Raw genomic sequence first — 25,925 nt, 5'->3', positions numbered from 1 at the left:
AAATCTAGTCGCAAATTTCTCGAAAAATTTTCATAGGCGACTTTGCAGTGATTTTTAAAAAATTGGTGTTTCTTATAACGAAAAGTTGAATAATTGCGAAACGTTATGAGATATACCTATAATAGTTTCTATAAAATTTAAATTATTTTTTTGCGTAAAATCCAATTATGTAAAAATATATAGAAAGTTCCATTTAAAAAAATATAACCTTGGTTCACCACCCTGTATACAACACCCTGTGTGTCATAAAAATATTTTTACTTTGTGGACTTTAAATCGATCTATCGGATAACGAAAACGGCATGGCAAGATTTCAAATAATAAAAAAGTTATAGACCGATTACGCACCCCTGTGTCACTCTGTATAGTAATCAAATTTCAGTTAGAAACATTCCCAGCAAAATCACGAAGTTTTCAGTAATACCAACAACTTCTAGAGCTTGCTACTGGCACTAGAAATTTTAAACAGAATTTTAGCATTTTGAGTATATTTTACCGATTTGCTACTACAGAGGGTGTCTCAATTACGATTTTCACGCCAAATATTATTTTTAGTAACTTCCGGAGAATTAAAGTAAAGAAAAAAACAGTTTTACATTACCCATAATTTTAATTACTGTTTATTTTATACCAAAAATTGTAAATAACTTAAGTAAAATCTGAATGATAGTTATTTGCTTCGCTAAGGCCAAGTGATAACAAACAAAACCTTCATTCATGAAAATAATTATTGATTATGATTAGTGAAACAAATTGGTGTTATATTTAGAGTCTTTGCTAATAGTCTGATAACATTTTTCCAGAATCAAACGCTCCACAATTCAAAAGCTACTCTCTGACCGGAAACGCCGCAAGTCAGCTCAGCCAATCGGTGCGCGAACGCTTGATGATGGGTTCACAAAGTCTTCCAAAGGGCGCTGGGCAGGACTATGGGCTTGTTTTGCGACAAGGACGACCCAAAGCCAGTGATGGCTCTTTATCCGACACTCAGGCCATTGAAAATACCAGTCCATACGCCCCCTGGCTTCGACACAGGTTGTTTGGATTATTATTAAATAATTGCGAAATTTAAAACGATTTTTTGTAGCAATACTTACTCAGTTGCCCCCCGATTGTCCGAAACCGACAGCATGGAAAGCCTTACAAGTCTTCCCGGACACAGAAGCAGTCTGACACACACCAGACTCCTGAGGGATTCCCCGTCTAGGCTTAGTAGAAGTAACAGCATAAGGTAAGTTGTGACAATGTTGCCAACTAACAAGCCAACACCGAGACAAAACTGCAATAATTTTTGTTTGTGGACAGCTATCTGAGAGAACGGACTTTCCCCAGGTATAGAGCGGGTATCTAAAAACTATTCGGAAGTAAAATTACCGTTGGGGGCGCCACTGAGTTAGGTCGAAAACAGTAACCATAAATGGCGGGAAAATATTTTGAGCGTTGTACGAATTTTGATGCTTCACAATTATTGCATTGCTTATGAGGAATAACTATTATATCTTTGTTGCAAGAAACAAATGTTGACAAATTAGAGACGAGAAAGAAAACACGAATAACGCATGACTAATTGGTTCACGTTCTTAATTGGAAAATTATTACAAAGACATTGAAAAGCCGACTTTTTTGAACAATTCATGCTTAACTGGATCAGCAGTTGTTAATTGTAGTTCAGAAGATTTACCAAAGTATTTCATGATTTTTTAAAAAAAATTCACGCACTTGACTAAGTTATTGGTTTCTTGAGCTCAACATGTGTTCTCTAATTACACAACTGTTTAATAACACTTTGTAATCAAAATTTAAAACTTTTCACTTTTTATCCACTTTCAAATTTCAACAATAAACACGAATCAACACGGAAAATCAAAGTCAAAGCTAGTATTTACCACCACATATTTTTAACGTGACTCTCTCTAATATAAGTAACTAGTACTATACACGAAAAATTGTTAAACAATTCATTAAATATTAATTAAATGTGGAATTACGAAAATTTCGTTACTGTTTTCGACATAGTTCAAAAGTCATCACCAGAGGGCGTCTAATTAATTTTATTTCCGAACTCTAAGCCAAATATTTATAAAATAATTTTTGATTATTTTTATGGATATTTGGTGGCAACAATCGCTTGCGCTCACATTGTTTCGTCCGCTTTCGTTGTCTTTCACCGTACTTTTTGACAATTAAATACACCACTATATTTTTTGGTATTTTAGAATAGATTTTGGTTAAATTGTTTGTTACAGGTCTACCAAATCCGAAAAGTTGTACCCTTCTATGTTGCATCGTAACACCGAACCAGAGACAGAACCGTACTATTGTTTACCAATTGGGGCCCTCAGTCATTGGTCCCAGCCCACAAGTCCAGCACCAGGAAATGCAAGGACTTTTCCTTTGTCTCCAACGCATTCGTCGACGCCTAGACACAGTATACCCAAAAATGATGACGGTAAGAGTAAATCTGAGGCCGGTCCTGTGTCGGTGAAATAAATTTTGATGAGGCTTTTCGAGATAATGAGCCGTTAAACAAGGCTGTTAAATTTTAATTGAATTGCAACTTTTTGTTTGTTTGAGAGGGAATTAAATCGTTTTCATGCAAATTGCGCCGATGGGAGTTGTTTATTTTGATAGGTTTTATGTTATTGCTATTGCTGAGACAAGCGTTGAAGAACTTGGATGATACTTTGTGTATTTAAACACTTACGAAGTTAGTTGATCCAAAATTTAAGAAGCAAGTTGAACGCCATAAATTTACAATTCGTTAAGATAAGCCGAAAATTTTGAATTCTGAAGTAAAAAAAAAGTACTCTGATACCTTGCTTCCTTAGAATAAAAAGCAACGTTTGCATTGTTTTGACAAACCATTTGATAATCATTAGTCAACCATTCTCAGACATTTTTCTCAAAAATTTTACCAAAAAAATGAGAATTAAGTAAAGAATTTAAAATAATTAATTAATTTGGAAATGTCCTGAAATAAAGATTCCAGAGTCGAATAAGACAAAAGAAGGATTTTTAATTTTTACTATTAAATAAGATTACAACACAAGAGGTCTGCTCAGTAAAACTGTAACTAAATATTTTGTATTTGTCTGTCTGCATGTGTTTTTTTTTCAATCAAAATTGGAGCTTAAATCGCTGTTTCCGGACAATCTAAAGCGATTTTATGCTTTCCGCAGCTGGCAGTTCTGACATTTCCGAACAAGGAATCGCCTAAATCAAATAATTTTACTAAAACTGGTGCTTAAATTACCATTTTCAACTAGTATTAAGCGATTTTAGGCTTCCTACAGAGAATTTTGTCATTTTTATACAAGATATTTTCTTATATCAAATGCTTTCAACTAAACTGGTGATTTAATCGTCGTTTTCAAAATCATAATATTACAACTTCACATTTTCTACAGCGAATTTTGCCATTTTTGAGCAAGGAATCGTCTAAAATCAACTGATTTTAACAAACCTGGTGTTAAAATTGTCCTTTCCAACTAGTATAAAGCGATTTTTGCTTTTCTGCAGCGAGTTTTGCCACTTTTTCACAAGAAATCATCCGAAATTAAGTATTTTCAACAAAACTGGTGCTTAAATTGTCGTTTTCAATTAGTATAAAGCCATTTTTGCTTTTCTACAGCGAGTTTTGCCGTTTTTACATAAAAAAATCAGCCGAAATTAAATGTTCAACTCCTTGGTTCAACTAGACTAGTGATTTAATCGTCGTTTTCAAACACAGAATACAACGATTTCTGATTTTTTCTAGAGAATTTTGCTACTTCTGAGAAAGAAATAGTTCAAAATCAACTGATTTCAACAAAACTGGTACTTAAATTGCCCTTTCTACTTAGTACAAAGCGATTTTACTTTTCCAACAGCGAGTTCTGCTGTTTTTACACAAAATATTTTTTAAATAAGCGTTTTTAACAAGACTGGTGATTTACTTGTCGTTTTCAAAGTCACAAGACAACAATTTCAGATTTTCTACAGAGAATTTTGCTATTTTTGAACAATAAATCATCTAAAACCAACTGATTTCAACAAAACTGGTGCTTAAGTTGTTGTTTCCAACTGTTATAAAACGATTTTAGTTTTTATACCGCGGATTTGGCCGTTTTTACACAAGAGATCTTTCTAAATTTAGTGTTTGTAACTAAACTGGTGATTTAATTATCGTTTTCAAAGTCAGAACACATCGATTTCATATTTTGTTCAGAGATTTTTGAGCAAGAAATCGTACGACATCAACTAATTTTAACAAAACTGGTGTTAACAGCGAGTTCTGCCGTTTTTATATAAGACTTTTTTAATTCTATAGCGAATTTTGATATTTTTGAGCATGGAATCGTCCAAAATCAACTGATTTCAACAAAATGATGCTTAGGTCGTCATTTCCAACTATGAGAAAGCGATTTTAGTTTTTTTACAGAGAATTTCGCTGTTTTTTACACAATTTTACAAAATTAAGGGTTTTCAACTAATTTGGTGATTTAATTGTATAGTTTTCAAAGTCAGAATACAATGATTTCAGAGTTTCTTCAGTGAATTTTGCCATTTTTGAACAAGAAATCGTCTAAAAGACTGTAGCATTTAGGAATAAAGACTGTAAACTAGTATAAAATATGGTATAGCAAAGAGTAGTATAAAGATCTTGAGATTATAGAGAAAATATTACAATACAAAAAGATTTTTATTTGAAATTTTTATATAAAATCTACTTCCTTGTCCGATGGTTTAAGATAAAGATTTTGATTAAAGATATAAGACTGCTTTATCTTAAGATAAAATTTGATGACGTTGTGTTCCGAGGTAACAATTCAATTTTTTTATTTTTATTTTTTTAAAGACCTTTATTATTGTTCATTCAACCAGGTAGTTGTTCTAACATGTTTAGATTTAATCTTCATACGGCTCGTATTTACAAAATCTCAACTTTTTTATATGTGAACTCTAGGCGAATATATTTATTAAAATGAAAAAACTAAAACTAAACAGCATTTTAACAGCTTTACCAAAAGCATAAATTTATTAATTCAAAAAAGTGTGTTTTCTTGGTTGCATACCCTTTCTATTTGAAATCTGCTGAATTTACCATAGCGACTTTGACCACCACATTCAAATCTCAAAAGTACACAAATGTCTGTAACTTGAAACAGTGTTGCCAACATATATTTTTTGACACAATATTTTATAGTTACCAAGTATTATTGGGTATTATCTACAATTGTTCAAACTGAGTTTGCAAAACTGACAGAAAATACGAAATTTGACACATTTTCTGTCTGCAATGTTGCCAATTTAATTTTAAACTCATTTATTGAGATAATTGCCCCAATTTTTCTAATTTTAATGAAAAAAAAATTTTTCAGTCCACGGTTCCTCCATAAGTCTGGTCTCGACCGCCTCCAGCCTCTACTCCTCGGCTGAAGAGAAACAAGCCCACGAAATCCGAAAACTCCGCCGCGAACTGACCGAAGCTCAGGAGAAAGTTCAAACACTGACATCGCAGCTCAGCACCAACGTAAGTCTGAAACCTTTCGCTACACAAGCTTTTAATTAAAACACCATTCATAACAATTTCAAAAGCGATCGTAGAGTAAAAGTTTCTGTGATCCGATTATGAAAATAGGGGCTTTGTGTGGGTTTTTAATGATGAAACGAACGTAATGCGACTTAATACACGTATGTTCTGAAATTTCGCTCGAGGCTCGATAAATCATGAAATGATGGTAGATAGGCACCCAACTGATGGAAGTCCTACAGCTCGGACGGATTTCGTAATGGGTTATAATAACAGAGGACCGACAGGAGGTTTTTTGTAATTATCCTAACGATTCGAGAGATAAAACAAGAAAGGTTACTAGTTTTGAAACGCTTGTTTGTTTGCGGCCAATTAGCGCTTTTTCAAACGAATTTTGAACAGTGTTGTAATTTGTTGAAACCTAATTTCTCCAAAATTACATGCTTCTCCTAAATTTGTTAAATTAATTTGTACGGACTTTCACTTCAAACAACTAATCAGCTGTGATTTATTATGTATTACATTATTTGACCTTCTATTGACAACAATGACGAATTAGTGTTGCTATTTTCTTATCTTTTACACGATATATGATTAATTAATTAGCTCGGACTGCATTTGCATAAGCATTCTCTCAATCAAGCAGTAAATAAAAAAAGTGTTTAATAAAACATGCGTTGTTTTGTAATTTGCGAAAATAACAACAAACAATGTTTGAAGCCGTAGTATATTTATTTTTATTAAGTAGCGTTTATTTATTTTATTTTTAACTTCTTACTCCTTTTCGATTCTTCAGATTTTGACTCCAAAATTCGCTGTGTAACTTAAGAAACTAAAAATAAATATGGAAAATCAAAGAAATATCACAATTTTTAAATTTTGAATTTTTCCAGTTGGTGGATTGACTTGTGAATAAAATTTGAAAAATATAACAGGCGTTCAAAGAAATTTCTGTTCAATATGATTTGCTATTTGAATAATCTAATCAGTTTTGTAAAATAGTAATAGATAAAAAGGATGGAATAAAAATGTCAGGGCTATGTACATATTTTTCAGTTCATTAATTAGAAAATATCATTAAAGTTTTTTCAAACCTTCAAACCCAATTACATCCAAAAAGTCTATCTTAACTTTTGCTTTACACTTGCAACGAAACAAAAACTTTCCAATTATACATAGAAACGTTTCAAATTAAAAAAAAACATTTTGAAAAAATAATAACAATGTCTAAACTTTTTTCTGTTTTCCAAATGTTTTAAAGTCAGATTTATCTTTTGATTATTTATTAATAGGTTTAGTTTTTTTTTTATTTTTAACTTTTTATTGCTTTTCGATTCCTCAAATTTTGATTGACTAAGTTTTACTTAATATCTGCTTGAAATTGCGCTGTGGGGAAGCAAAAGAAACTAAAACTAAAAAATGGAAAATAGAAATGGAAATTTACAGTTTTCAATATTCAATTTTCAAAGAATTTTCATTTTTCTCAGTTGGTGAAAGTTTGACATATGAATAAGTTTTGAAAAATACAACAGATGTTGAATGAAATTTGTGTTTAATGTGACTTGTTATTTGAAAAATCTAATCAGCTTTGTAAAATATAGTAATTGTCAAAAAAATAAATTTTAATAGAAATGTCTCAGCAGTTTTTAGAATTATGTACATATAAAAATTGAATAAATTCTTCAATTAGAAATTATAATTAAAGTTTTTTAAGACATAAAAGACTACAGACAACAATTAGACAGACTAAAAGTATCTCCAAAAAGTCCAAAACGTCTTAAATTTTCCTTGCAAGGTAACATAAAAAATTTACAAACCTCTTAAATTTAAAATTCCAAAAAAATTTAAGGCTAAAAAATCTAAACCTAAAAGCTACTTTGAAAGATGTTACACTTTCGTAATTGGGCGTGAAAAATTCTAATGAAGAAGTTTTCAAATTTCTTAGGGAGAAAAATCAAAAAATTTTAAAATACCGAGAAAAAACTTCAAAATTTTTCCCAGACTTACAAGAATTTAATGATATTACAAAAGTTTTTCGAAAGACAATTCAGAAAACTAAAACCAATATCCAAAATACCTGCTTTCAAAAATCGTCAAGACAACAAGACATTAAAAAAATGCCATAAAGAAATGTCTGAGCCCAATCAGAAGATATCCCTAAACAACAACTTCAAAAAATTCTAAGGAATTTAATGAACTATCAACTTTTTGTTGACGTAATTAGAAACTAATCAAAATAATTAAATTATGAAACTAAAAACTAAAAATGGAAAATCCAAAAAATTTTCAATTTTCAAAGAATTTTGAATTTTCGCGGTTGGTGAAAGTTTGACTTCACTTCATTGTGATTTGTTATTTGAATAATGTAATCAGCTTTGTGAAAGAGTAATTGATAAAATTGTAATATCAATGTCTCGACAGTTTTTAGAATTATGTCCATATAAAAATTGAATACATTCTTCAATTAAATATAATTAAAGTTTTTTTAAAATTTTTAGACTACAAAAAACAATTAGACAGACTAAGAGTATATCCAAAAAGTCCAAAAGAGTCTTTTGCTTTAGACTTGCAACGAAACAAAAAAAAAATTAGAAACCTTTCAAATTTAGAATTCAAAAAAAAATGGAAATCTAAAAATCTATACCTAAAGGCTACTTTAAAAGATGTTACACTTTCGCAATTGGACGTAAAAAGTTCTAATGAAGAAGTTTTCAAATTTCTTATGGAGAAGCTTCGAAGTTAAAAAATGTCTGAGCATCAAAAAAGTTGTTGGAGTAAACTAGAAAAGTATTCAAAAATACCAACTTCAAATTTTTTTCAAACTTACGAGAATTTAATTAAAAAGACAACTAAAAAATATCCAAAACACCAGCTTTAAAAAATTGTCAAGACAACAAAACATTTTAAAAAATTCTCATAAAGAAATGTCTGAGCCTAATCAAAAGATATCTCTAAACAACAACTTCAAAAAATTCTAAGGTTGCATTAAAATCTTCCATGTGAGAACTCAAGAATTTAATAACATATCAACATTTTTTTCAAAATATTAGCTACAAAAAGCTACTGTCTATTCTTGCTACAAAACTTAAAATAAAAGACATAATTAGAGAGTAATCAAAATAATTTTATATAATGAAAAACTATTTATAAAAAATATTCAATTAGCGAGTTGCAAGACGAAACATTTTTGCAAAAACTTTCCTTGAACGATACTCTAGACGTACAACAAAACGTAACTGTTTTATTTATGAAGTGTAAAATCGTTTTTTTTTATCACGGTTAAAAGAAATGGAGTGATACATTTTTCCCAAATCACTGAACACAATTTTCCCCAAATCACTGAACACAATTTTCCCCCAAAGAAAGTGCGCTCAGACCGTACAATTTTCCAATCCATTTATCATACGCCATAACGGCAGGAAGAAAAAGTCACATCCTCCTGCTCACACACAGTTACGCTTCATTCGCAGAAGACGAGTTTTTACGAAAAAATGTATTCAGTGATTGGAATTTTCAAGAGCGATTGTCTACTTTGATTCCTTAAATAGAAGAAACCAGCCGACAAGTACTAATCCCATCCGGTAGGAGTTACTCGCTTGGCATTTCTGCTACATCCATAATAGAGAGATGCGAGATAAAATCGTTGATTATCTCTAATGAGACAGATTTGTTGCCTTTGCGACAAATGTTTCACTTTGCGGGAGGTTTATTGTTTATTGGGATATTCGGAAGCGAAACCGCTACACTTCCCGTTAGATACCGTATACAGGGGGACTAATTAACCCACACAGACATAAACAATAAACCACTCATTAAAACAACATTTATAAATAATATTGGAAAGCTATTCGAATAATTTTCTGCAAATGCCACAAAAATGGGGTTATGTTTGACGTTTGGCGGTCGTTGACCCCGTTACCAACCTTGCAAAAGTAAAGTTGACAACATGAGTTTTTCCTCGAAGTCCATTCATACCTAGCTACCTGCCAAAGCCACCCAAGATCCCGTTACATCATCACGTGTTCACAAAATATTTCAAATTCATTTCTTCGAGATAAACTACCGGTAATTGCGGCAATTACCTCCTAATAGGTATTTGCGTGTTGACATTGTAATTAAATATTTGTTCGCTAGTGCTTGACCGCATGGTAATTAAAATGCATGGTGGTTTGGGTTGTCTTTTGTAGTCTAGACCAAGATCATTTATCATCGTTTGAAGGAAACCAGCAACAAGTGCAACATAAAGAGTACCCTCACGTAATCCAAGAGGGTTTTTTCTGGGCCCCTATTAGTAGCAGGTGGCTGGAAAACGACTGCTCTATCACTGATAAGTGATTTACGATGGTTGGAAAAATCCAAAACAGATTTGTTTGATGGCAGTACCACCTGTACTGTTTTGTTATTTTAGTTGTCAGGATGTTATAACTCGTGTTTTTGCTACTTAGATTGAATTCAATGCAAAAATGCATAATCATGGTGTTTCATAACCGCAGCCTACCGTCTCTGTAATTTACTTTTTCTGTATTACGGTAGCTATAAAGTAATGGATTTTATTACTGAAACGTTTTAATTTTGCAATGTGTAATGATTCCAGTTTATTATTATTATGTGAAGACAGAGAAGCTTCTTCACTTTAGTATTATTATCTATGTTTATGTTTATATTTAGTGCTTTTTATTATTATTAATGTTATACACAATTAAATTGCTTTTTATGGTTGTTTAAGGATGATTTTATGGCTTGAAAGTTTGCAGATGGTTGAATATGTGCAGGATGAGGGTCGGAATTTAATGCAAGGTCGGGATTCTTGCCTTCTGCCAGTTTCATAATTTATTGTACGGCCTTTGTGATACTGTAGTAGATAGAAAAATGCAGCAACTTATCTCAAAAGGAATTAAATTAAGAATAAATATACAAAAAAAGAAAAATTTTTAAACTCTCTTATGATCAAATAATTTTAATTTACAATTACCTCTGCCCGCTGTTTAACAGTTTCAAATCTCGAGAAAAATGGGCTCAATATTTTGCTAAACCAGATTGAATATTTTAAAATTTGTGTCGAAAATTAAATTATTTTGAAATTTGTTTATTAATTTTTGCAGTTTAGCGTTATTTCATTTAAACAAAAACAAAAGTTACAGTAGAATAGAGCATTTTTGCATTTTTAGAGCGTTGTGACACGTTTTTGAGATTAAATTAAAAGTCTTGAGAAATTTTGTCAAAATTAACTTAAATTGAATTTGTGTTGACTTGGGTCATTGGCACACTTTTCGCGAAATTTTCTTGACTTGAAACTTGAAATATCATCGAATTGCGTTTTTCGAGCGTTTGTGCAACTTCTAATTTCAAAATTAGTTTAGTTTAGTTCGCAAAGTTGCGTCAAAAATTCACCAAAAATTGCCGAATCCGATCGAAAATAGTGTTATTTCTGCCTCTGTCGAGCGTTCAAACATTTTTTAGAAAATCTTTTCACAAAGTTTTGGTCAACCAAGTCGAATATTCTCTAAATGGCTCCAAAAAGAAATTACTTTGTTGCTTTTGCGCTTTAGTGATTGATTGCTTGTACAGTTTTCAACCAAAAATACAATCTTTCGACAAAATAATAATTCATCAAAAATAAGCACAAAAATTTACGAATTGGTTGAAAGAAGTGCTGTTATTTGTGAATTTTTTAAGCGTTTATGACCGTTTGTAATCACAAAACCCAATTGTTTGGCAAAATTTTAACAAAAATTTCACGAACAATCGCTGAATCGGATAAGATATTATTTCTGCTTTTTCGAGTATTTAAACAGTTTTTAGATAATAATTCAGTTCTTTTGCGAACTTTGAAATTGTTTAAGCAGTTTTTTTTTGTTGATTGTGTTTTCCCCACCTTTACAGGATAATTCAAAAGTGTCGGTCAAACTCTCGTATGGTGATAAAAGAAGTTCATTTTAGCATAAAAATGAAGTCAGATTTTTCTCAAGCAACTTAGTCTATATGTATTTTTATTTTTTTTTTATGATGTTGCATTTATTTTCTTACAAGTTTTTTAATTGATTTGTACATCATAAGACATTAATTATCGATTTTTTTCAAGTATTTGTTTTATGTTGTAAAAACTGTCGTTTCCGCTAACTAAAGTCAATTTTTTTTTACCTGAAACAACAAAAACTTAAGTTAAAAATTTAACTTTGAAGTCAAAAAAAAAAGCCAAAAAATTTGAGTGCTTATGCAGGACCCAATATTTATTCATTTTATAACATTTGATCAAAACTCAGCAAAAAATTATGAAACTGGGTCACAATTGTGTTATCTTAGCCTTTTTCAAATGTTTAACTACATTTTTGCTAAAACGAGCTAACATTTACTAATTGGACTGAAAATGGAATTATTTTGCCGTTTTTGTGTTTTTTTGTTTATTTGTACATTTTTCATTTAGAAACGCAATTATTTTCCGAAATTAAGTTATCAAAAATAAATTGCAATATTGACAAATTGAGTTGAAAATTGGATTATTTTTGAGTGTTTCGAGCATTTTAAAACTTTATTCTACCAGTCCTAAAATTCTTATACTCACATGACGTTTATCATAATATATCTACTGAAAAGTGTTTCTTATATTTTTTATTTGTTTTATATATTTTTTAATGAATAATAATTGAATTATTATTATTTAGCACCATGTTTCTAATCGTAAAACTTTGTTTTTCCAGTTTCTTTTTTATTTTTTCTATTATTATTCTTTAATTATCCCCCATCATCACTTGCGTTCTTTGTGTCCTAAAGAAACTACCTTGTCTTTTAAATAAATTTGATCATACAGGGTGTCTAAAAATGGCGAATTCCGAGTTCAAGTGCACTTTGTACTGGGTTTTCTTCAAATGCAGGCAGTATTTATTGTTACCTATTTATTGTGTAGATGAATGTGGAGAATAATAATGTAAAACAATTTTTCGAAAAAATAGCATAATATTGGAGTAAAAAAATCTTAAATCTGGTAATTTTTCTTAAAAACGATACGGCAAATTACAACAATTCAAGATTTTTGTTACTCCAAAGTAAAGCTAATTTTTTGAGAAGTTGTTTTACATTACTTTCCACAATCATACAGCATAATGATTCAATAGTAACGGACAATCTCTCGGGTGCTGATAAAGGACATCAAACTGAATTAAAAGTTCCTATGATAAAAAATTGTTTGAGCCTTTTTTCACGAGATATACTACTTATCAAAAAAAGCGGAACACCCAGAAATAATGCGTTGAATTTAATGAAATTGAAAATATAAAATGATGGTAAAGTAAACAATAAATGATGAAAAAAGTGTAATTGAAAAATAGAAATTTTAACAAAAAAAACTTAATAATGGGTTGGCCCTCCACGTGCAAGTATACACTCTGCAACCCTCCGTGGCATACTTCGAATTAAATGATTAATTTCGTCTTGGGGCAGGGCCTCTCAAGCAGTCAAAATTTCTCGTCGCAGGTCCGCTAGCGTTTGTGGAGGCTGGGGTAAATTCGTCACTCGCCGACCTATTGAATCCCGTATGTGCTCGATCGGCGAGAGGTCAGGCGATCGAGGCGGCCAAGGAAGAACTTGCACCTGAACTTCTTCTAAGTACCTTAACGTAAAGCGTGCTGAGTGTGGCGTGGCGTTATCCTGTTGAAACGACGCGTTTTCAATAGTTTGCACATATGGTACTGCGACAGGTTCCAGAACCTCCTGTACATAGCGCTGGGCAGTCATGGATCCCTCAATAAAAACAAGGGGTGACCTACTACCATAGGCTATCGCGCCCCAAATCATGACACCCACAGTTCGAGCTACAGGGCGTTCCACAGAAAAAGCCACGTTTCGCCGTTCCCCACGTACCCTTCTAACCTTTGTCGACCATCATGCATGCCCAAACAAAACCGCGATTCATCCGAAAAGACCACCGAATTCCATTCTAGATCCCAATTCTCTCTTGCGCGACACCAGTCAAGTCGAGTTGAGGAGTTAAGGGGAGCACCAAATGCGGACGATAAGAGTGAAGCCCGAAAGATCTGATTCGTCTATATACAGTTGCCATTGTAACTGGTCGACCCTCTGCAGCATACCACTGATCACCAATCCGCCGTGTGGAGACATGCCGGTCTCGAAAGGCTAAAAAGTGGAGGTACCGATCCTGGCCTGCGGTAGTACCTCGTGGCCGTCCAGAACCTCTCGCTCGATGATCTCTCCCTTCTTCCTCCCATGCCCGTATACATCGCAGGACAGTAGCCACTCCACGATTCACACGAGCTGCAATTTCCCGAACCGACATGCCACCTTCACGTAGCCCGACAATTCGCCCCCGCTCAAAAGGGGTTAACTGCTGGTAACGTGGTTGTCTTCGTACGGGAGGCATACTGTTAGTGCCCAATATACACAGAAAACAAAGTTTTCCATAGTTATCGCCAACAGAAAAAGCATATCAGTGAACCCCAGAAAGACTAGAAAAACCTTCTTAAAGGGGTTGTTTTTTGAGGAATGGCTAAGAAACTGTTATCAATTTATTTTTGAGTGGGTAACAACATTTTCACAAAGTTTCAGTTCTTTACCTACACAATTTCTATGTGTTCCGCTTTTTTTGATAACTAGTATATATCTCAAAGTTGAATCTTTAAGTTAAGCTTATGGTGCTTGAGATAATATTTTTTTGACTTTTGTTAGCGGAAACGACAGCTCTTGGAACATTAAACAAATACCTGTTGAAAGAGATCAACTATCAATGATGTACATAACAATTAAAAAATTTCTAAGTTTAGAAAAAAAAAGGATCCGGAAATCAATCCTGTTACTGGTAAAATAAGTATCATAAAATGGTGTAATTTATTTTTAAATTAGGCTATCGCAATAATCATATAATAAATCTCTTATTAACACCTTAACACAAAATGAATGAGTTAGTTAATTGTGTATTTATTTTAAAACAATAGTTAATCATAAGACACAATTCACACTCTTTCATTATTATGAATCAAATGAAACAGGATGATATCCATGACACAATATCAAGTGTATCACAAACATTTCCGTTACAGCGGAAACACTTGTTCTTAATCTTCCTCTGCCATCAGTTTTTCCCTTCAAACATGTTTATTTTTCCATCAAATAGATTGGTCTACGCCTCTGCCACTACCACAACATTGTGTTTAGGTAGTGAGTAGCAGATGAAGTCGGAGTGTTATTGGATTGGGGCGTATACTTGGTAGTCGGAGTCTTCGTTTTCGTTGCAGTCAGTCATTCAGTCTGTTTATGTCGGTTGTCGAGTAAGGAAACACTGAAACCGAGACGTCCATTCACGTGTCGTTCGATAAGTGAGTGAATGTGGCGCGGAAAGTGGTGGAATAATGCAGTTTTACCAAACGTAAATGTTGTGTGATTTCAAACAAACTCCATACAAATGTACGCAAATTAACTAAAACACCTTTAACCCAAAGTGGCACTTGTACAGGGTGGCCCAGGGGTGTACAGTATACCTTTTCTGTCATTTCAAATATTGCCATGCCGTTTTTATTATCCGATCGACGTAAAGTACACAAACTAAAAATATTTTTATTATACACAGGGTGCTGTATACAGGGTGGTGAACCAAAGTTATATTTTTTTAATGAAACACCCTATACATTTTTGCATAATTAGATTATACGCAAAAATAATGTAACTTTATATAAACTATTATGTTCAATCTTTCGTTATAAAAAAGTCCAATTTTTGAAAATTCACTGCGAAGTTGCCTACGAATATTTTCTGGCAAATTTGCAACACAAAAATTTAGAATAAATTGTAGTTTTATACGATATACAGTTTGTATAACAAATTATAAATATTTTTTACTTTTTCTTTATTTATTTTATTGCTAATTCTTGATGAGTAAACTTCATTTATATATCAAATAAAAATTAAATCACTATTGTAATTAGTCACATTAGATTCTAGGATGACAAATTTTCTTGTAATAAAATATATTTTTTGGAAAATCACGAAAAATGTTTTAAATTTGCTGTACAAATCCTATACCACAGAAAGCTTATGTAAAATGCTATCGATATGTGTAAAAATACTTGGTGTTCCATTTGAAAAAAATAAGTTATTCAACTTTTTACGTTTTGGCACACCCTGTACATTATGTGCGTGTTTCAAGTAAAAGTCTACTGTTTGCTAAAACTGCAAGGTATTGTGAGTCTTTCTGTTGCAAATTTATCGGAAAATATTTATAGCCGACTTCGCAGTGATTTTTCAAAAATTGATCTTTTTTAACGAAAAGTTGAATGATTCCGAAACGAAAAGTGAGAGACTCATATTAATTTATTTAAAGTTAAATTATTTTTTGCGTAGAATCTAATTGTTCTATTTAATAAAATATAACTTTGATTTACCATTCTGTATACAACACCCTGTGTATAATAAAAAATTTTTTTTTCTATGGTATATTTGTCGGAGAATATTCATTGGCGACTTCGTAGTTATTTTTCAAAAATTGGTCTATTTTATAAAAAAAGTTGCATAATTTCGAAACGAAAAGAAACCTATGAAAATTTATACAAAGTTACATCATTTTTTGTGTAGAATCTAATTATGCAAAAATATACAGAGTGTTCCATTTAAAAAATATTACTTTGGTTCACCACCCTGTATATAACACCCTGTGTGTAATAAAATTATTTTTAGTTACTTTAAGTCGATCTACCGTATAATAAAAACGACATGATAATATTTTAAATGGCCAAAAAGTTATAGACCGATTACACACCTCTGGGTCATCCCCTGTATTATGTAAATGCCTACCTTTTAATATGCTAAACCTGAAAAATCTGATCAAGCGAATATTATATCAAAGAATGATTGGCATCCAAGCCTAATTGTCACGCAAACTGTATTTTCCACACAACGTCAAATATTGGCTCGACTAACAAGACAGGAAGTCTTGTTTTACTCACTTCTGAACAAATTACGACGGCAAAGAGACGTCCCGAGGAGACTTATTGAAGCCAATTAAAATACAATTAAGCTGTTGGCGTTCAATTTAGCGAAATGATGACGGTATTAGTTACGTCGTTACGCAATTTGTAAATTTTTTTAAAAGATATTCCCCGGTATTTGCAACGGTTAAGTCGAATTAAAGTTTAAAATGTTTGCCTGTCGCCTTGGGCTTGAACTTGCGGTGCTTTGATGTCACAAGGGAGAAAAAAGAAAAATGTGAATTATTTTATCACATAAGAGTTGCATTAAGAGGACAAGACGCTTGGGTGTGTTAAATTTCTGCAAAAAGGAGGTTTTGCATCGTGTTATGGCTTTCAGGAAATTTCAATTGGAATATAGCCTAGTGTTTTACTGTATTTTAAAAACTAATAATCACACAGATTTCAGCGTTTGTTATTAACTAATTTTTACAGAATTTATTTACGATTCTTACGTTAATTACAATTATTATAATGACTCCTAAAGTCGCTGACTCGCTGCATAATAAAGTATTACAACTTATGTCATTTTAACTAACAAAAACTTATGTTTTTTGCAAACAATACGTAAAATAATGCCCTTATTTTAAAAAAATAATTTATGAAATAAAAATTAGAAATAAATAAATGAACGTAATTTTAGGGATAGTTGAAATTTTTTGCGTTACAATAACCATCATTTCTGCATTGTTTAGAACGACACTATTGATCATAAAATTTCGATTAATTACCAAATTCAATTTTATTAACAATAATGTTCTTATTAATGTTATTCCTTGTGAAGAATTATAGAAAGTGTCTCAAAATTACAGTATTAAAAAATTAAATAAATAACTTTTAATGCAGTAGAAGCTGATGCTTTTAACATTTTTGTGAACGTTGTAGCACTATAAAGACTGAACCCAAAATTATGAAAAAATCTTCGAACATGTCAATTTTACTTTGTAAATGTATATTTTGTCAGAATATTGACCCTTTAAACTTTAGCGTCATTCGTTTTTGAGTAATGACGTCATTTTTAACTTTCTTAAATGACAACTGACATTTTTTTAGTGTTTTAGATAGTACACATTTTTATATTTGTGGTTAGTATAAAAAATTAAAAAAGAAATAATGCAAAAAGATTTTAAATAAATTATAAAATAGAATAAAAAAGTTATAAAAATTATTGAGAATATGCCACAAAGAGCTTTATCTTTTCGTTCTTGCTTTATTTTATAAAGTATATTATAAATTTAATGGTTTTTTTCCATTTCTACTTAAATTTCTTTATTATCTTTTTGTTATTACCAGAACGATAAAGACGTGTACTATCTAAAACTTTGAAAAAAATGTAAGTTGCCATTATAAAAACATTAAGATGACGTCACAACTCAAGAACGAATGACGTACAGTCACCCAAAATGAAAATGATGCGTCCATAAAAATCACCCTACCTTTGCATTTGTGCATAAGGTCCTCATTTATTTTAAAAGATTTGATCAAAAAATGTCTAAAATTCACAAAATAAGTCTAAATTTGTGGTGTTTTCACAAAACAGGCCTCAAAATCACGAAAATAAAATGAAACTGATGTTGCTTTTACTCCAAATCGTTTGTTTCTGGCTGAAATATTAGAAAATTCTGTAAAAAAAGAGTTATTCTCACTTATTTAAAGCTTTTAAACCCGTTTTTTAATTTATTACCAAAGTAAACTGAGTCAACAAACAAAATGAAATGTTTCGCTGTGTTTGTTATTATTATACGGCAAATTTTAATGTTACATTTAAATTTATTTTGCCTCAACCGAATAAGCTAAATTTTGCCTACTCACATTTTTTTCTAATAAGGCTTATTATTGTTATTATTACTTAAATAAATTTGCAATGAAACTAAAAAAAATATTTGTTTAATTTTTTTGTTAAACCAAAAAAGTGAAAAAATCCTCAGTCAGTGGACCGGTCATTTTCATTTTGGGAACCTGTACATCATAAATATCACTATGATGTCAAAATGTGGCGCTTAAAAAAATAAAATCGACATGTTCGAGGATTTGGTGCGTTACTTTTGGTTGAGTCTGTATTTTGGGCTATACAGGGTTGGGCAAAGGTTCGGAACCAAGCGTTTTGTGCCTAAACTATGTACCTTATGGACAAAACAATTAGTACAACATCAAGTACTTCAAAAATGTGATCATTTTTTAAGAATAAAATTTTTCAAAATTCCTTTTAGTTTTCGAGTCATTAAAAAAATGTTTTTTTTTCAAATGGCATCCTACTACGCCGTTTTTAATGGTATACTTTAAAAATCATTTCTAATTCAATAATTTTGTTTTTAAACCAATGTTTGTCTTAAAATAAATGATTACATTTGATTTAAATTTAAATAAAAATGATTTAAATTTTTCCCCACAACGGTATCTTTCATACCGATCACTTTTACCGCTCCAATTTCCTTAAAATAGTCAAGGGAAATCTTTTCAATTATAAATCGATTGTTCCAACCAACCACACCTCAGAATCCATCAAGTTAATTGAATAAAACGCTTGAAAAATGAGCTAACACCCTCCATTCCATTATTAACTTATAGCGTGAGTCAAGTCTGGCCAGATTGTGTTTTTTACGAGGGCAGGTCGGGTCATTTTGAAATGAAAATTCTAAAAATAATACAGGATGTTCGCACTTGAGTAAAGTGTAAAGCGTGGGCGTGCTGCTAATGGACGAAAACTGCATTATTCCATCAATAATTTCCTTAGGTGAAATGTGTGTAAAAATGTGCCAATAATGCCGTGCTCGACGGTCTACGATGGCTTCGCCACGATCCGGAGACCGCGTGTGGGGCCCCCGAGGGCGCCCCCACGGCCCCCGTCCCTGGCCAGCGTCCCGGAGGATCCCCGAATCGGGTGCTTGACTTCGCCGATTGGCAGACCGGCGATTCCTTGGTACGAATTGGCGACCAGGAGAAGTCGCTATCGGTCGTGTCCCACTTTGGAGCTCCACGTTAGTATTTGTCTTCATAAATTCATCGGCAAACAAACTTAAGTCATTCTGACGCTAAACAAAATTTATGACAAGAGTTATAAAAGATTTGCGGTTGCGGAACTAATGGTGATGTACTTAGCTATTGGGAAAAATCGTTTGAAGGAATGTGGGATGGATGTGATTAATTGTGTGGAAGGTATTGATGTGGTTTGGCGTTTCCGGTTTGAACTTCACCCACAAACTTATCAAACCCGTAATTGATTAATTGGTCGCAGTTAAGGCTTTCGTAAGCAATATTCTATGAAAAACAAGCATTTTATTATGAAAACATTACTTCGAGAATGCTTAGGTGGGTCCATAAGTATTTGAAGATTGCTTGAAATTTATGTTTGTTTGCAGTAGTCTCAGAGAATCAGTTGTTTGCAAGTTATACATTTGTAACAAACTGCCACAAAAATGTCGTTTATACAATGTGCTTTTAAATGATTCTCATCTAGTCGTCTGTGAATTTCCCATGTAAAATCAGAAATGCCGCTTTATAAAACTAACGACAGGCATTTAAACACCGAATATTACCATTCTCCATTTATTAAGTCTCCAATTCGGAAATAAGCTTTGACAATAAAAGTGTTTTCTTGCACAGTGTAACAATTTAGGTTCATTTAACGAAATTTTTCAAATTGTCAATTTGTGAATTTCACAACTGACAGTTTTGACATTTATTGACAGAGAATTCAATTGAGCAGAGCGGCTCATTTTTTTGCATGTAAACTAATTTCAAAGTTAACTAGATGAGAATCATTTAAAAACACATTGTACTTTTATTGAATGTTTGTGAATAGACTTGTGTTTTCTTTGTCTTTCCATCTCAAATCTTTTATTTTGATTTTAAAATTTGTTCTAGTGGGCTAAATGAGCCACTTAGGTAATCTTATGGAATTTGATGAGTGCATGAATAAAGTGAAATTAAAAAAATGATGAACAAATTAAACGCTACTAGGTGAAAACAGTAGACTCTAAGTGAAAAATTATAAAAATAATGATCGCCAGGTAAAAATTTCAAACGCTACATGAAACCAATAAGTAAAGTAAAGGTTTTTAATAGCAAAGGACAAAATGAGCATTTGAAATGAACTTGAAATAATATCATTATTATGTAATTGATTTTCATAGCCAAAGCATTCCTGAGCCCTTAAGGAAGAATTTTTAGTAAAGTATGTACGAATACCAGAAAAAGGTAATTTTTTTGTAGTAACACGCAGCAAAATTATTTAGAAACTAAAAAATTTGGTACAAATAAAAAAATACAACAAATAGAACAAATGTGTCCTTTAGCACGCCAAGCATTTACTTTGAATACACGTACAGGTCATTTGTAATCAATTTCATTGTCGTTTACCCTTGCATTTACCATATGCTCATCTGGAACATAAGGGATCATTTTACCTCAAACGTTCTGTTGTAACAACGTTTTCTTTGTACACCATGAAATTTTACAACAGATAGTGGTGTTTAAGATAAGCAACCCTCACAATAAGATGTTTTGATAAGGGTGACCCAAAAATATTTACGATACCGATCGATTCGTCTAAAAGACGGCAGCCTGTCTGCATTAAATCACGCAATAAACTTGCCTGAGTGATATAGCTTGAAGGGTCCTTGTGGTTTGGGGTAATCATAATAAAAATTTAATGGTGTACAAAGAAAACGTTGCTAAAATACAGGACTTTTAAATAGCCTAATATTTTATTTTGAACCACCTACGTATTTTAATGCTCAAATATACCATCACACATTGTGTACACACCCTATTCAATGAGTATCAAGACAGCTTTAACATAGAATCTAAAAAGTATCTACCTTAAGGCAAAATGTTACAAAACAACGAACCACACCGCCTGTTTTTCGATTCTATTTGAAGTGACTATACATGGCTGACCAGAAATACCAGAAATACTGTTTAGTGTTTATCTAGCAAATCAAATATTTAGCCTAGCGTTTTATAAGTAGTATTATTATTTTATATTAACAAATAATGTTATTTAATACTTTACTTAAAAAATAACAATTATCATTATTATTTACTTAGAACTTTACTAAACCCTATCCAAAAAAATAGAACATTTATAGTGAAATTATCAATTTATAACAATAAGCACTTTCCGTTTATAAAAAGAGAAATTGCTTTATGTAAGTAATGTAAAAACATTTAAATACACCATTTTTCAACAAATTTGTGACCTTTCAGCTTATTTTTCCGGAATTTTGAAAAATAACTGCTGTTTGGCTAAAAACTTGCTAAAAGGTTCGAAAAAAAATTGGATACGTATTCTTCAATAATGGTTTTTTGAGCCCTTTGACATTTGTAATGAAATGACAAGAAATTAAAGAATAGGTATGTATACTTACATACAGGCTGACCGAGGGGTGCCTGTTGAATTTTTTTAAACGATAGGGCTGAGAATAAGGCACATTCTAACAATATTTTATTTTGTATACAGAGTGTTCTAAAATAAAATACCCAATTAAGTTGCTTTTTTTTAATGAAACCCTCATTTTTTGTTACATTTTTGAAATTGTGACAAAGTTGTCGATATAACGCACCGGTTTCTTAGACTTATCTGTCATAGTTTTTGGAAAAATGTATAACTTTAGAACCATTCAAGCCAACTTTTTTCCGTTTGATTTCTTAAGCTTTAGCGCATCTTTTGCAGTAAAAGCGAACTCAGAGACGATATTCCATCGCCTACTACGATTTTCTAAAAATGACAAATTACAAATGACAATAACTCGATTTTTTCTAATGCATCACCATTGCACGACATTTTTTATGAGTCTTTTGTCGATATAAAGTTTGTGGGTCTAATTTGTAAATTTGTAAGATTTTTGCGAAATACAAAACACTCCCATGCCATTCTGAAAAGAGTATCTTTGTAACGAAAAAAAAGCAAAGATTCCACGATTTTCCACATGATTTGATAATTTTTTAATTTATTAAAAAAATACTAATAAAACACCTAAAAGAAAAATGCGTTTGGGTTATTTTGATGAAATTTCACCCCACAATTAAATGTCTAGTTAAAAACCTGCTTAAACATTAAGAAAGGCCATTTTGTACGTAATTTAGTAATTTTTCTATAAACAAAATATTACTGACAAAGGACAAGTTTAGTGTTATAAACTTGAATGTCCTGAAAGCCCATAATCAGGTCCAAAAATATTTTTTGTCTCTGAATCACAATCATTATTAAATTCGCAATTAATTGATACGACGTCTGAACGAGGAACGTTTTTAATTACTGAAAGAAAGCAACTGATAGAATTTTGTTATTACATGTGTATCAGATCAAAGGAAACAGCCGCAAGTGTTTAATTCGAAACACTTGCACTCTTACGTCCTTAATTATTTTCCCCTTTTACAATCTCCACAATATTTACTCGTGGGTATCGATAATGTTGATTTAATAAGACGTATCCCGGCCTTGTTTCGTAATACAATAGCCCCTCATCAGCCACTATCAGACACAATCAATTTTATGCAACAGTAAAGTTAAAAATACCCACACAAGTAATCTCGCTGATGTCATACGATCAGGCAAATTATCATTCTTCCAAATTAAAAAACCATGACCTTTAGCAGAAACTGCGTTCTAAAGTATTATCATCCGCAATAAATATTTAATTAAGTGACTAAAAGTGAACACTTTGAAACCAGATTAGTGTCACTTGGCTAAAATATCGTCTCTCTGAATGGAAATGTTATTCAGTGACCGACATTTGTATCAATGACATTTTTGCTAATCCGCGAAATTAAGGGGAGAAAGATAAATTTATCGCCCATTTTATGACTGATGATGGTCGTAAAGTCGTACGTATGGCCTATTGAGGAATGGATTTTTTCCAAACGGTCATAGAAACGTATACACGCAAGGATAATTGAGACTTTGGCCTACGTGAAGCCGTACAAATGCAGTTTGAGTGAAAGCTCAGCAATTTACGGTAATAATAGGATCAGAAAGTCGGTCTGTGTCTGATGATAATACCGTGCGTGTTATTACAGGGAACAGGGTGACTCAAAAAAGGATATTTTTTGTCAGTATTTTATTTCTTAAACAATATTTTTATTAAAAATAGAATATATTGCAATGTTTGTGTGAAAAAAATATCTTTTAAATTATGAAAAGAAAAATATACTTTCGAACTGTTAAATACAGCCCCAAATATATATATACTATAGTATATATTTATATATTATGACATTTAGAGAAAATCTTAAAAGCATCAGCTTATACTAATAGTTATTTGATTTATTTTTTATTTTTTGAAATAAACAAAAATTCTACAGCACCCTGTATGACATGTACGATGACGAGTAAAAAATTTCGGGCACCTTTGACATTTCGCTGACATAAACGTGTGAAGTTCCTTTCCTTTTTGACAATGAAATCTCAAAAGTGCTCAAAATTTTTGGCTCATACTTTTATAAAAACCTAAATTTCAGACATTAAACAGACTAAGCCAAAATTTACTTCACTTATTAAAAAAATCATTAAACAAGTTGATTTTATTTTTTTAAATGGTACAATTTGACATTATAGTGACATTTGTGATTTCATACGTTTTTGAGTTGTGACGCCATTTTTTTTTAAATGACAACCTATATTTTTGTTTACACACCTTTATCTTTCTCATAATCAGAAAAAAATGAGTTGGGGTTTGTTATTCTTTTTTAGGAATTCGAAAACACCAAAAGAGAGATCTAGACTTCCTCTTTCAAGTGAGCTAAAAATTATTTCTAAATTTTTAAAAATGGCAGAGTTATCGATTTTTGAGCTGGAAGGTGCAAATTAAAAAAAATAAAAACTAAATGTTTCGTAAACGGCTAACTTTGGGTATAGGGACAGCTTATGAAAACTACTTTAAAATAACTCTGGTAATCCAAAAACGTATTAAAAATATAGCTTTCCATTTAAAATAAGGAAGTTAATAGCGACTTCCGGTATAACCGGAAGTGTCACCATCTTGAAGATATTTTCATTGGCAGGACCTAAGAGATTATGGTTGTATACAAATTTTCAAATGACCATTATTATTAAAACTACCAATACTTTTAATGTGGGCTTTAGACGGAACATTCTGTATATCTTTAAAATATCAATATTTATATGTCGAAAAACAAAAAGCGATAACAAGAATTTTTCGAAAGCTAGAACCAAAATCCGCCTAATTATTAATTGTTATAAATGGCCATAAACTCACCAAGTCTATTGTTTTTTCCTCACATTAATAAAACTTTACGACTGCATTTTATCTCAACAATTGTTTCTCCGCTCAAGTTAAAATAACTAGCGTGACCACGGTGTGCAAACACCTCCCGTTAGAGCCGCAGATGTTCCTTTATCTTTCAAAAAGACATCGCTCCACCTGACCACCGAAATTGCCCGTCACATTGAAAGGAATTTAATTAAGGTAAGTGCTCATTTCGGTCCGACATGAGCACATATTTGGGAGATAAAGCGAGCAGATGGTGGACAAGTGTGAGTTGGAATTTTTTTTGCAATTTTTACATTGAAAAATCAGATTCTGGGAAGATGGTTATCGGTTTGTATGTCGTTGGCTCGACCATCATCTTCCACGGTTATGGTTCTTTTGCACCAGCTGCCAAGGCACGTTCGTGGCAAAAAATATAGCGCGGTGTAATAAAATTTTATATGGTAGTTTGTTTAACAATGTTCATATCATATCGATTTCGAAGAACGCGGATTGTTTGGTTTTTGCGAACGCTGGGTATATGATTGAGTCACTATGTCTTTGTAATTACGGGCAATTAATTATGTTGTCAATAGTGATGACGATCGGCTAATTTCAAAAATTCATAATTACTTTCTGCTCTGATAGCTTTCTATGGGACATTAAAGCGAATGAAGCTCATTATTTGAGAATTAATTAGAGGGAAATTACGCACCGCTTATCGCATACTTGTCAAAAGTGCATCGATTTAGGTCACAGTAACAATTTTTTAACCCAATTATTAGTTTAATTGAAAACCTGTTACGCACAATAAATATTCTTTTGAAAAATTTGTGTTGTGTACAGGGTGATTCTTTTAGGGCGTACATTAGAAACTTTTTAACTTCTAATGTAGCTAGAGCTTTAAAATTTTGTATATGATCCAAATTGACCATTCTGAGTTTAACTAAACTATTTTCGAAATGGCTAATTTTTCGGAACTACGCGATATTGGCGCCAACTTTGAAATTTTAAACAGGAACCAAACACTTTTATTGCACTTTTGAGTTCACCTTCTCACGCTGAGTAAAATTTACCAAAGTTGTTGGTACTTATCTGTCATAGTTTTTGACATTTATGTCAATTTTTTGGTTAAAATTTTCATTTGCAAGGATTTATTTAAAATATTACAACACTTGAACCGTTTGCGATAAGTGAATATTTTTTTTGCATTTGATAACCGGAGTTTCGAAG

General features: G+C 31.8%; 1 protein-coding gene across 8 annotated transcripts in view; it reads left to right on the top strand.

Annotated features, from left to right (window-relative positions):
• sick (sickie) overlaps positions 1 to 25,925 on the top strand; it is a 269,698-nt gene that overhangs the window by 218,627 nt on the left and 25,146 nt on the right. For 7 of the 8 annotated variants that reach the window (XM_015983908.2, XM_015983903.2, XM_015983906.2 and 4 more), the window contains 5 exons: positions 804 to 1,035; positions 1,088 to 1,231; positions 1,306 to 1,332; positions 2,247 to 2,449; positions 5,361 to 5,512. In XM_015983908.2, coding sequence (XP_015839394.1) covers positions 804 to 1,035; positions 1,088 to 1,231; positions 1,306 to 1,332; positions 2,247 to 2,449; positions 5,361 to 5,512 — 758 coding nt within the window. The remainder of the gene's footprint in view (positions 1 to 803; positions 1,036 to 1,087; positions 1,232 to 1,305; positions 1,333 to 2,246; positions 2,450 to 5,360; positions 5,513 to 25,925) is intronic. The other variant, XM_015983904.2, reaches the window with a different exon arrangement.

The sequence above is a fragment of the Tribolium castaneum genome, chromosome 7, assembly GCF_031307605.1.
Source record: "Tribolium castaneum strain GA2 chromosome 7, icTriCast1.1, whole genome shotgun sequence".
NCBI lineage: Eukaryota > Metazoa > Arthropoda > Insecta > Coleoptera > Tenebrionidae > Tribolium > Tribolium castaneum.
This window is presented reverse-complemented; position numbering and strand designations above follow the sequence as displayed.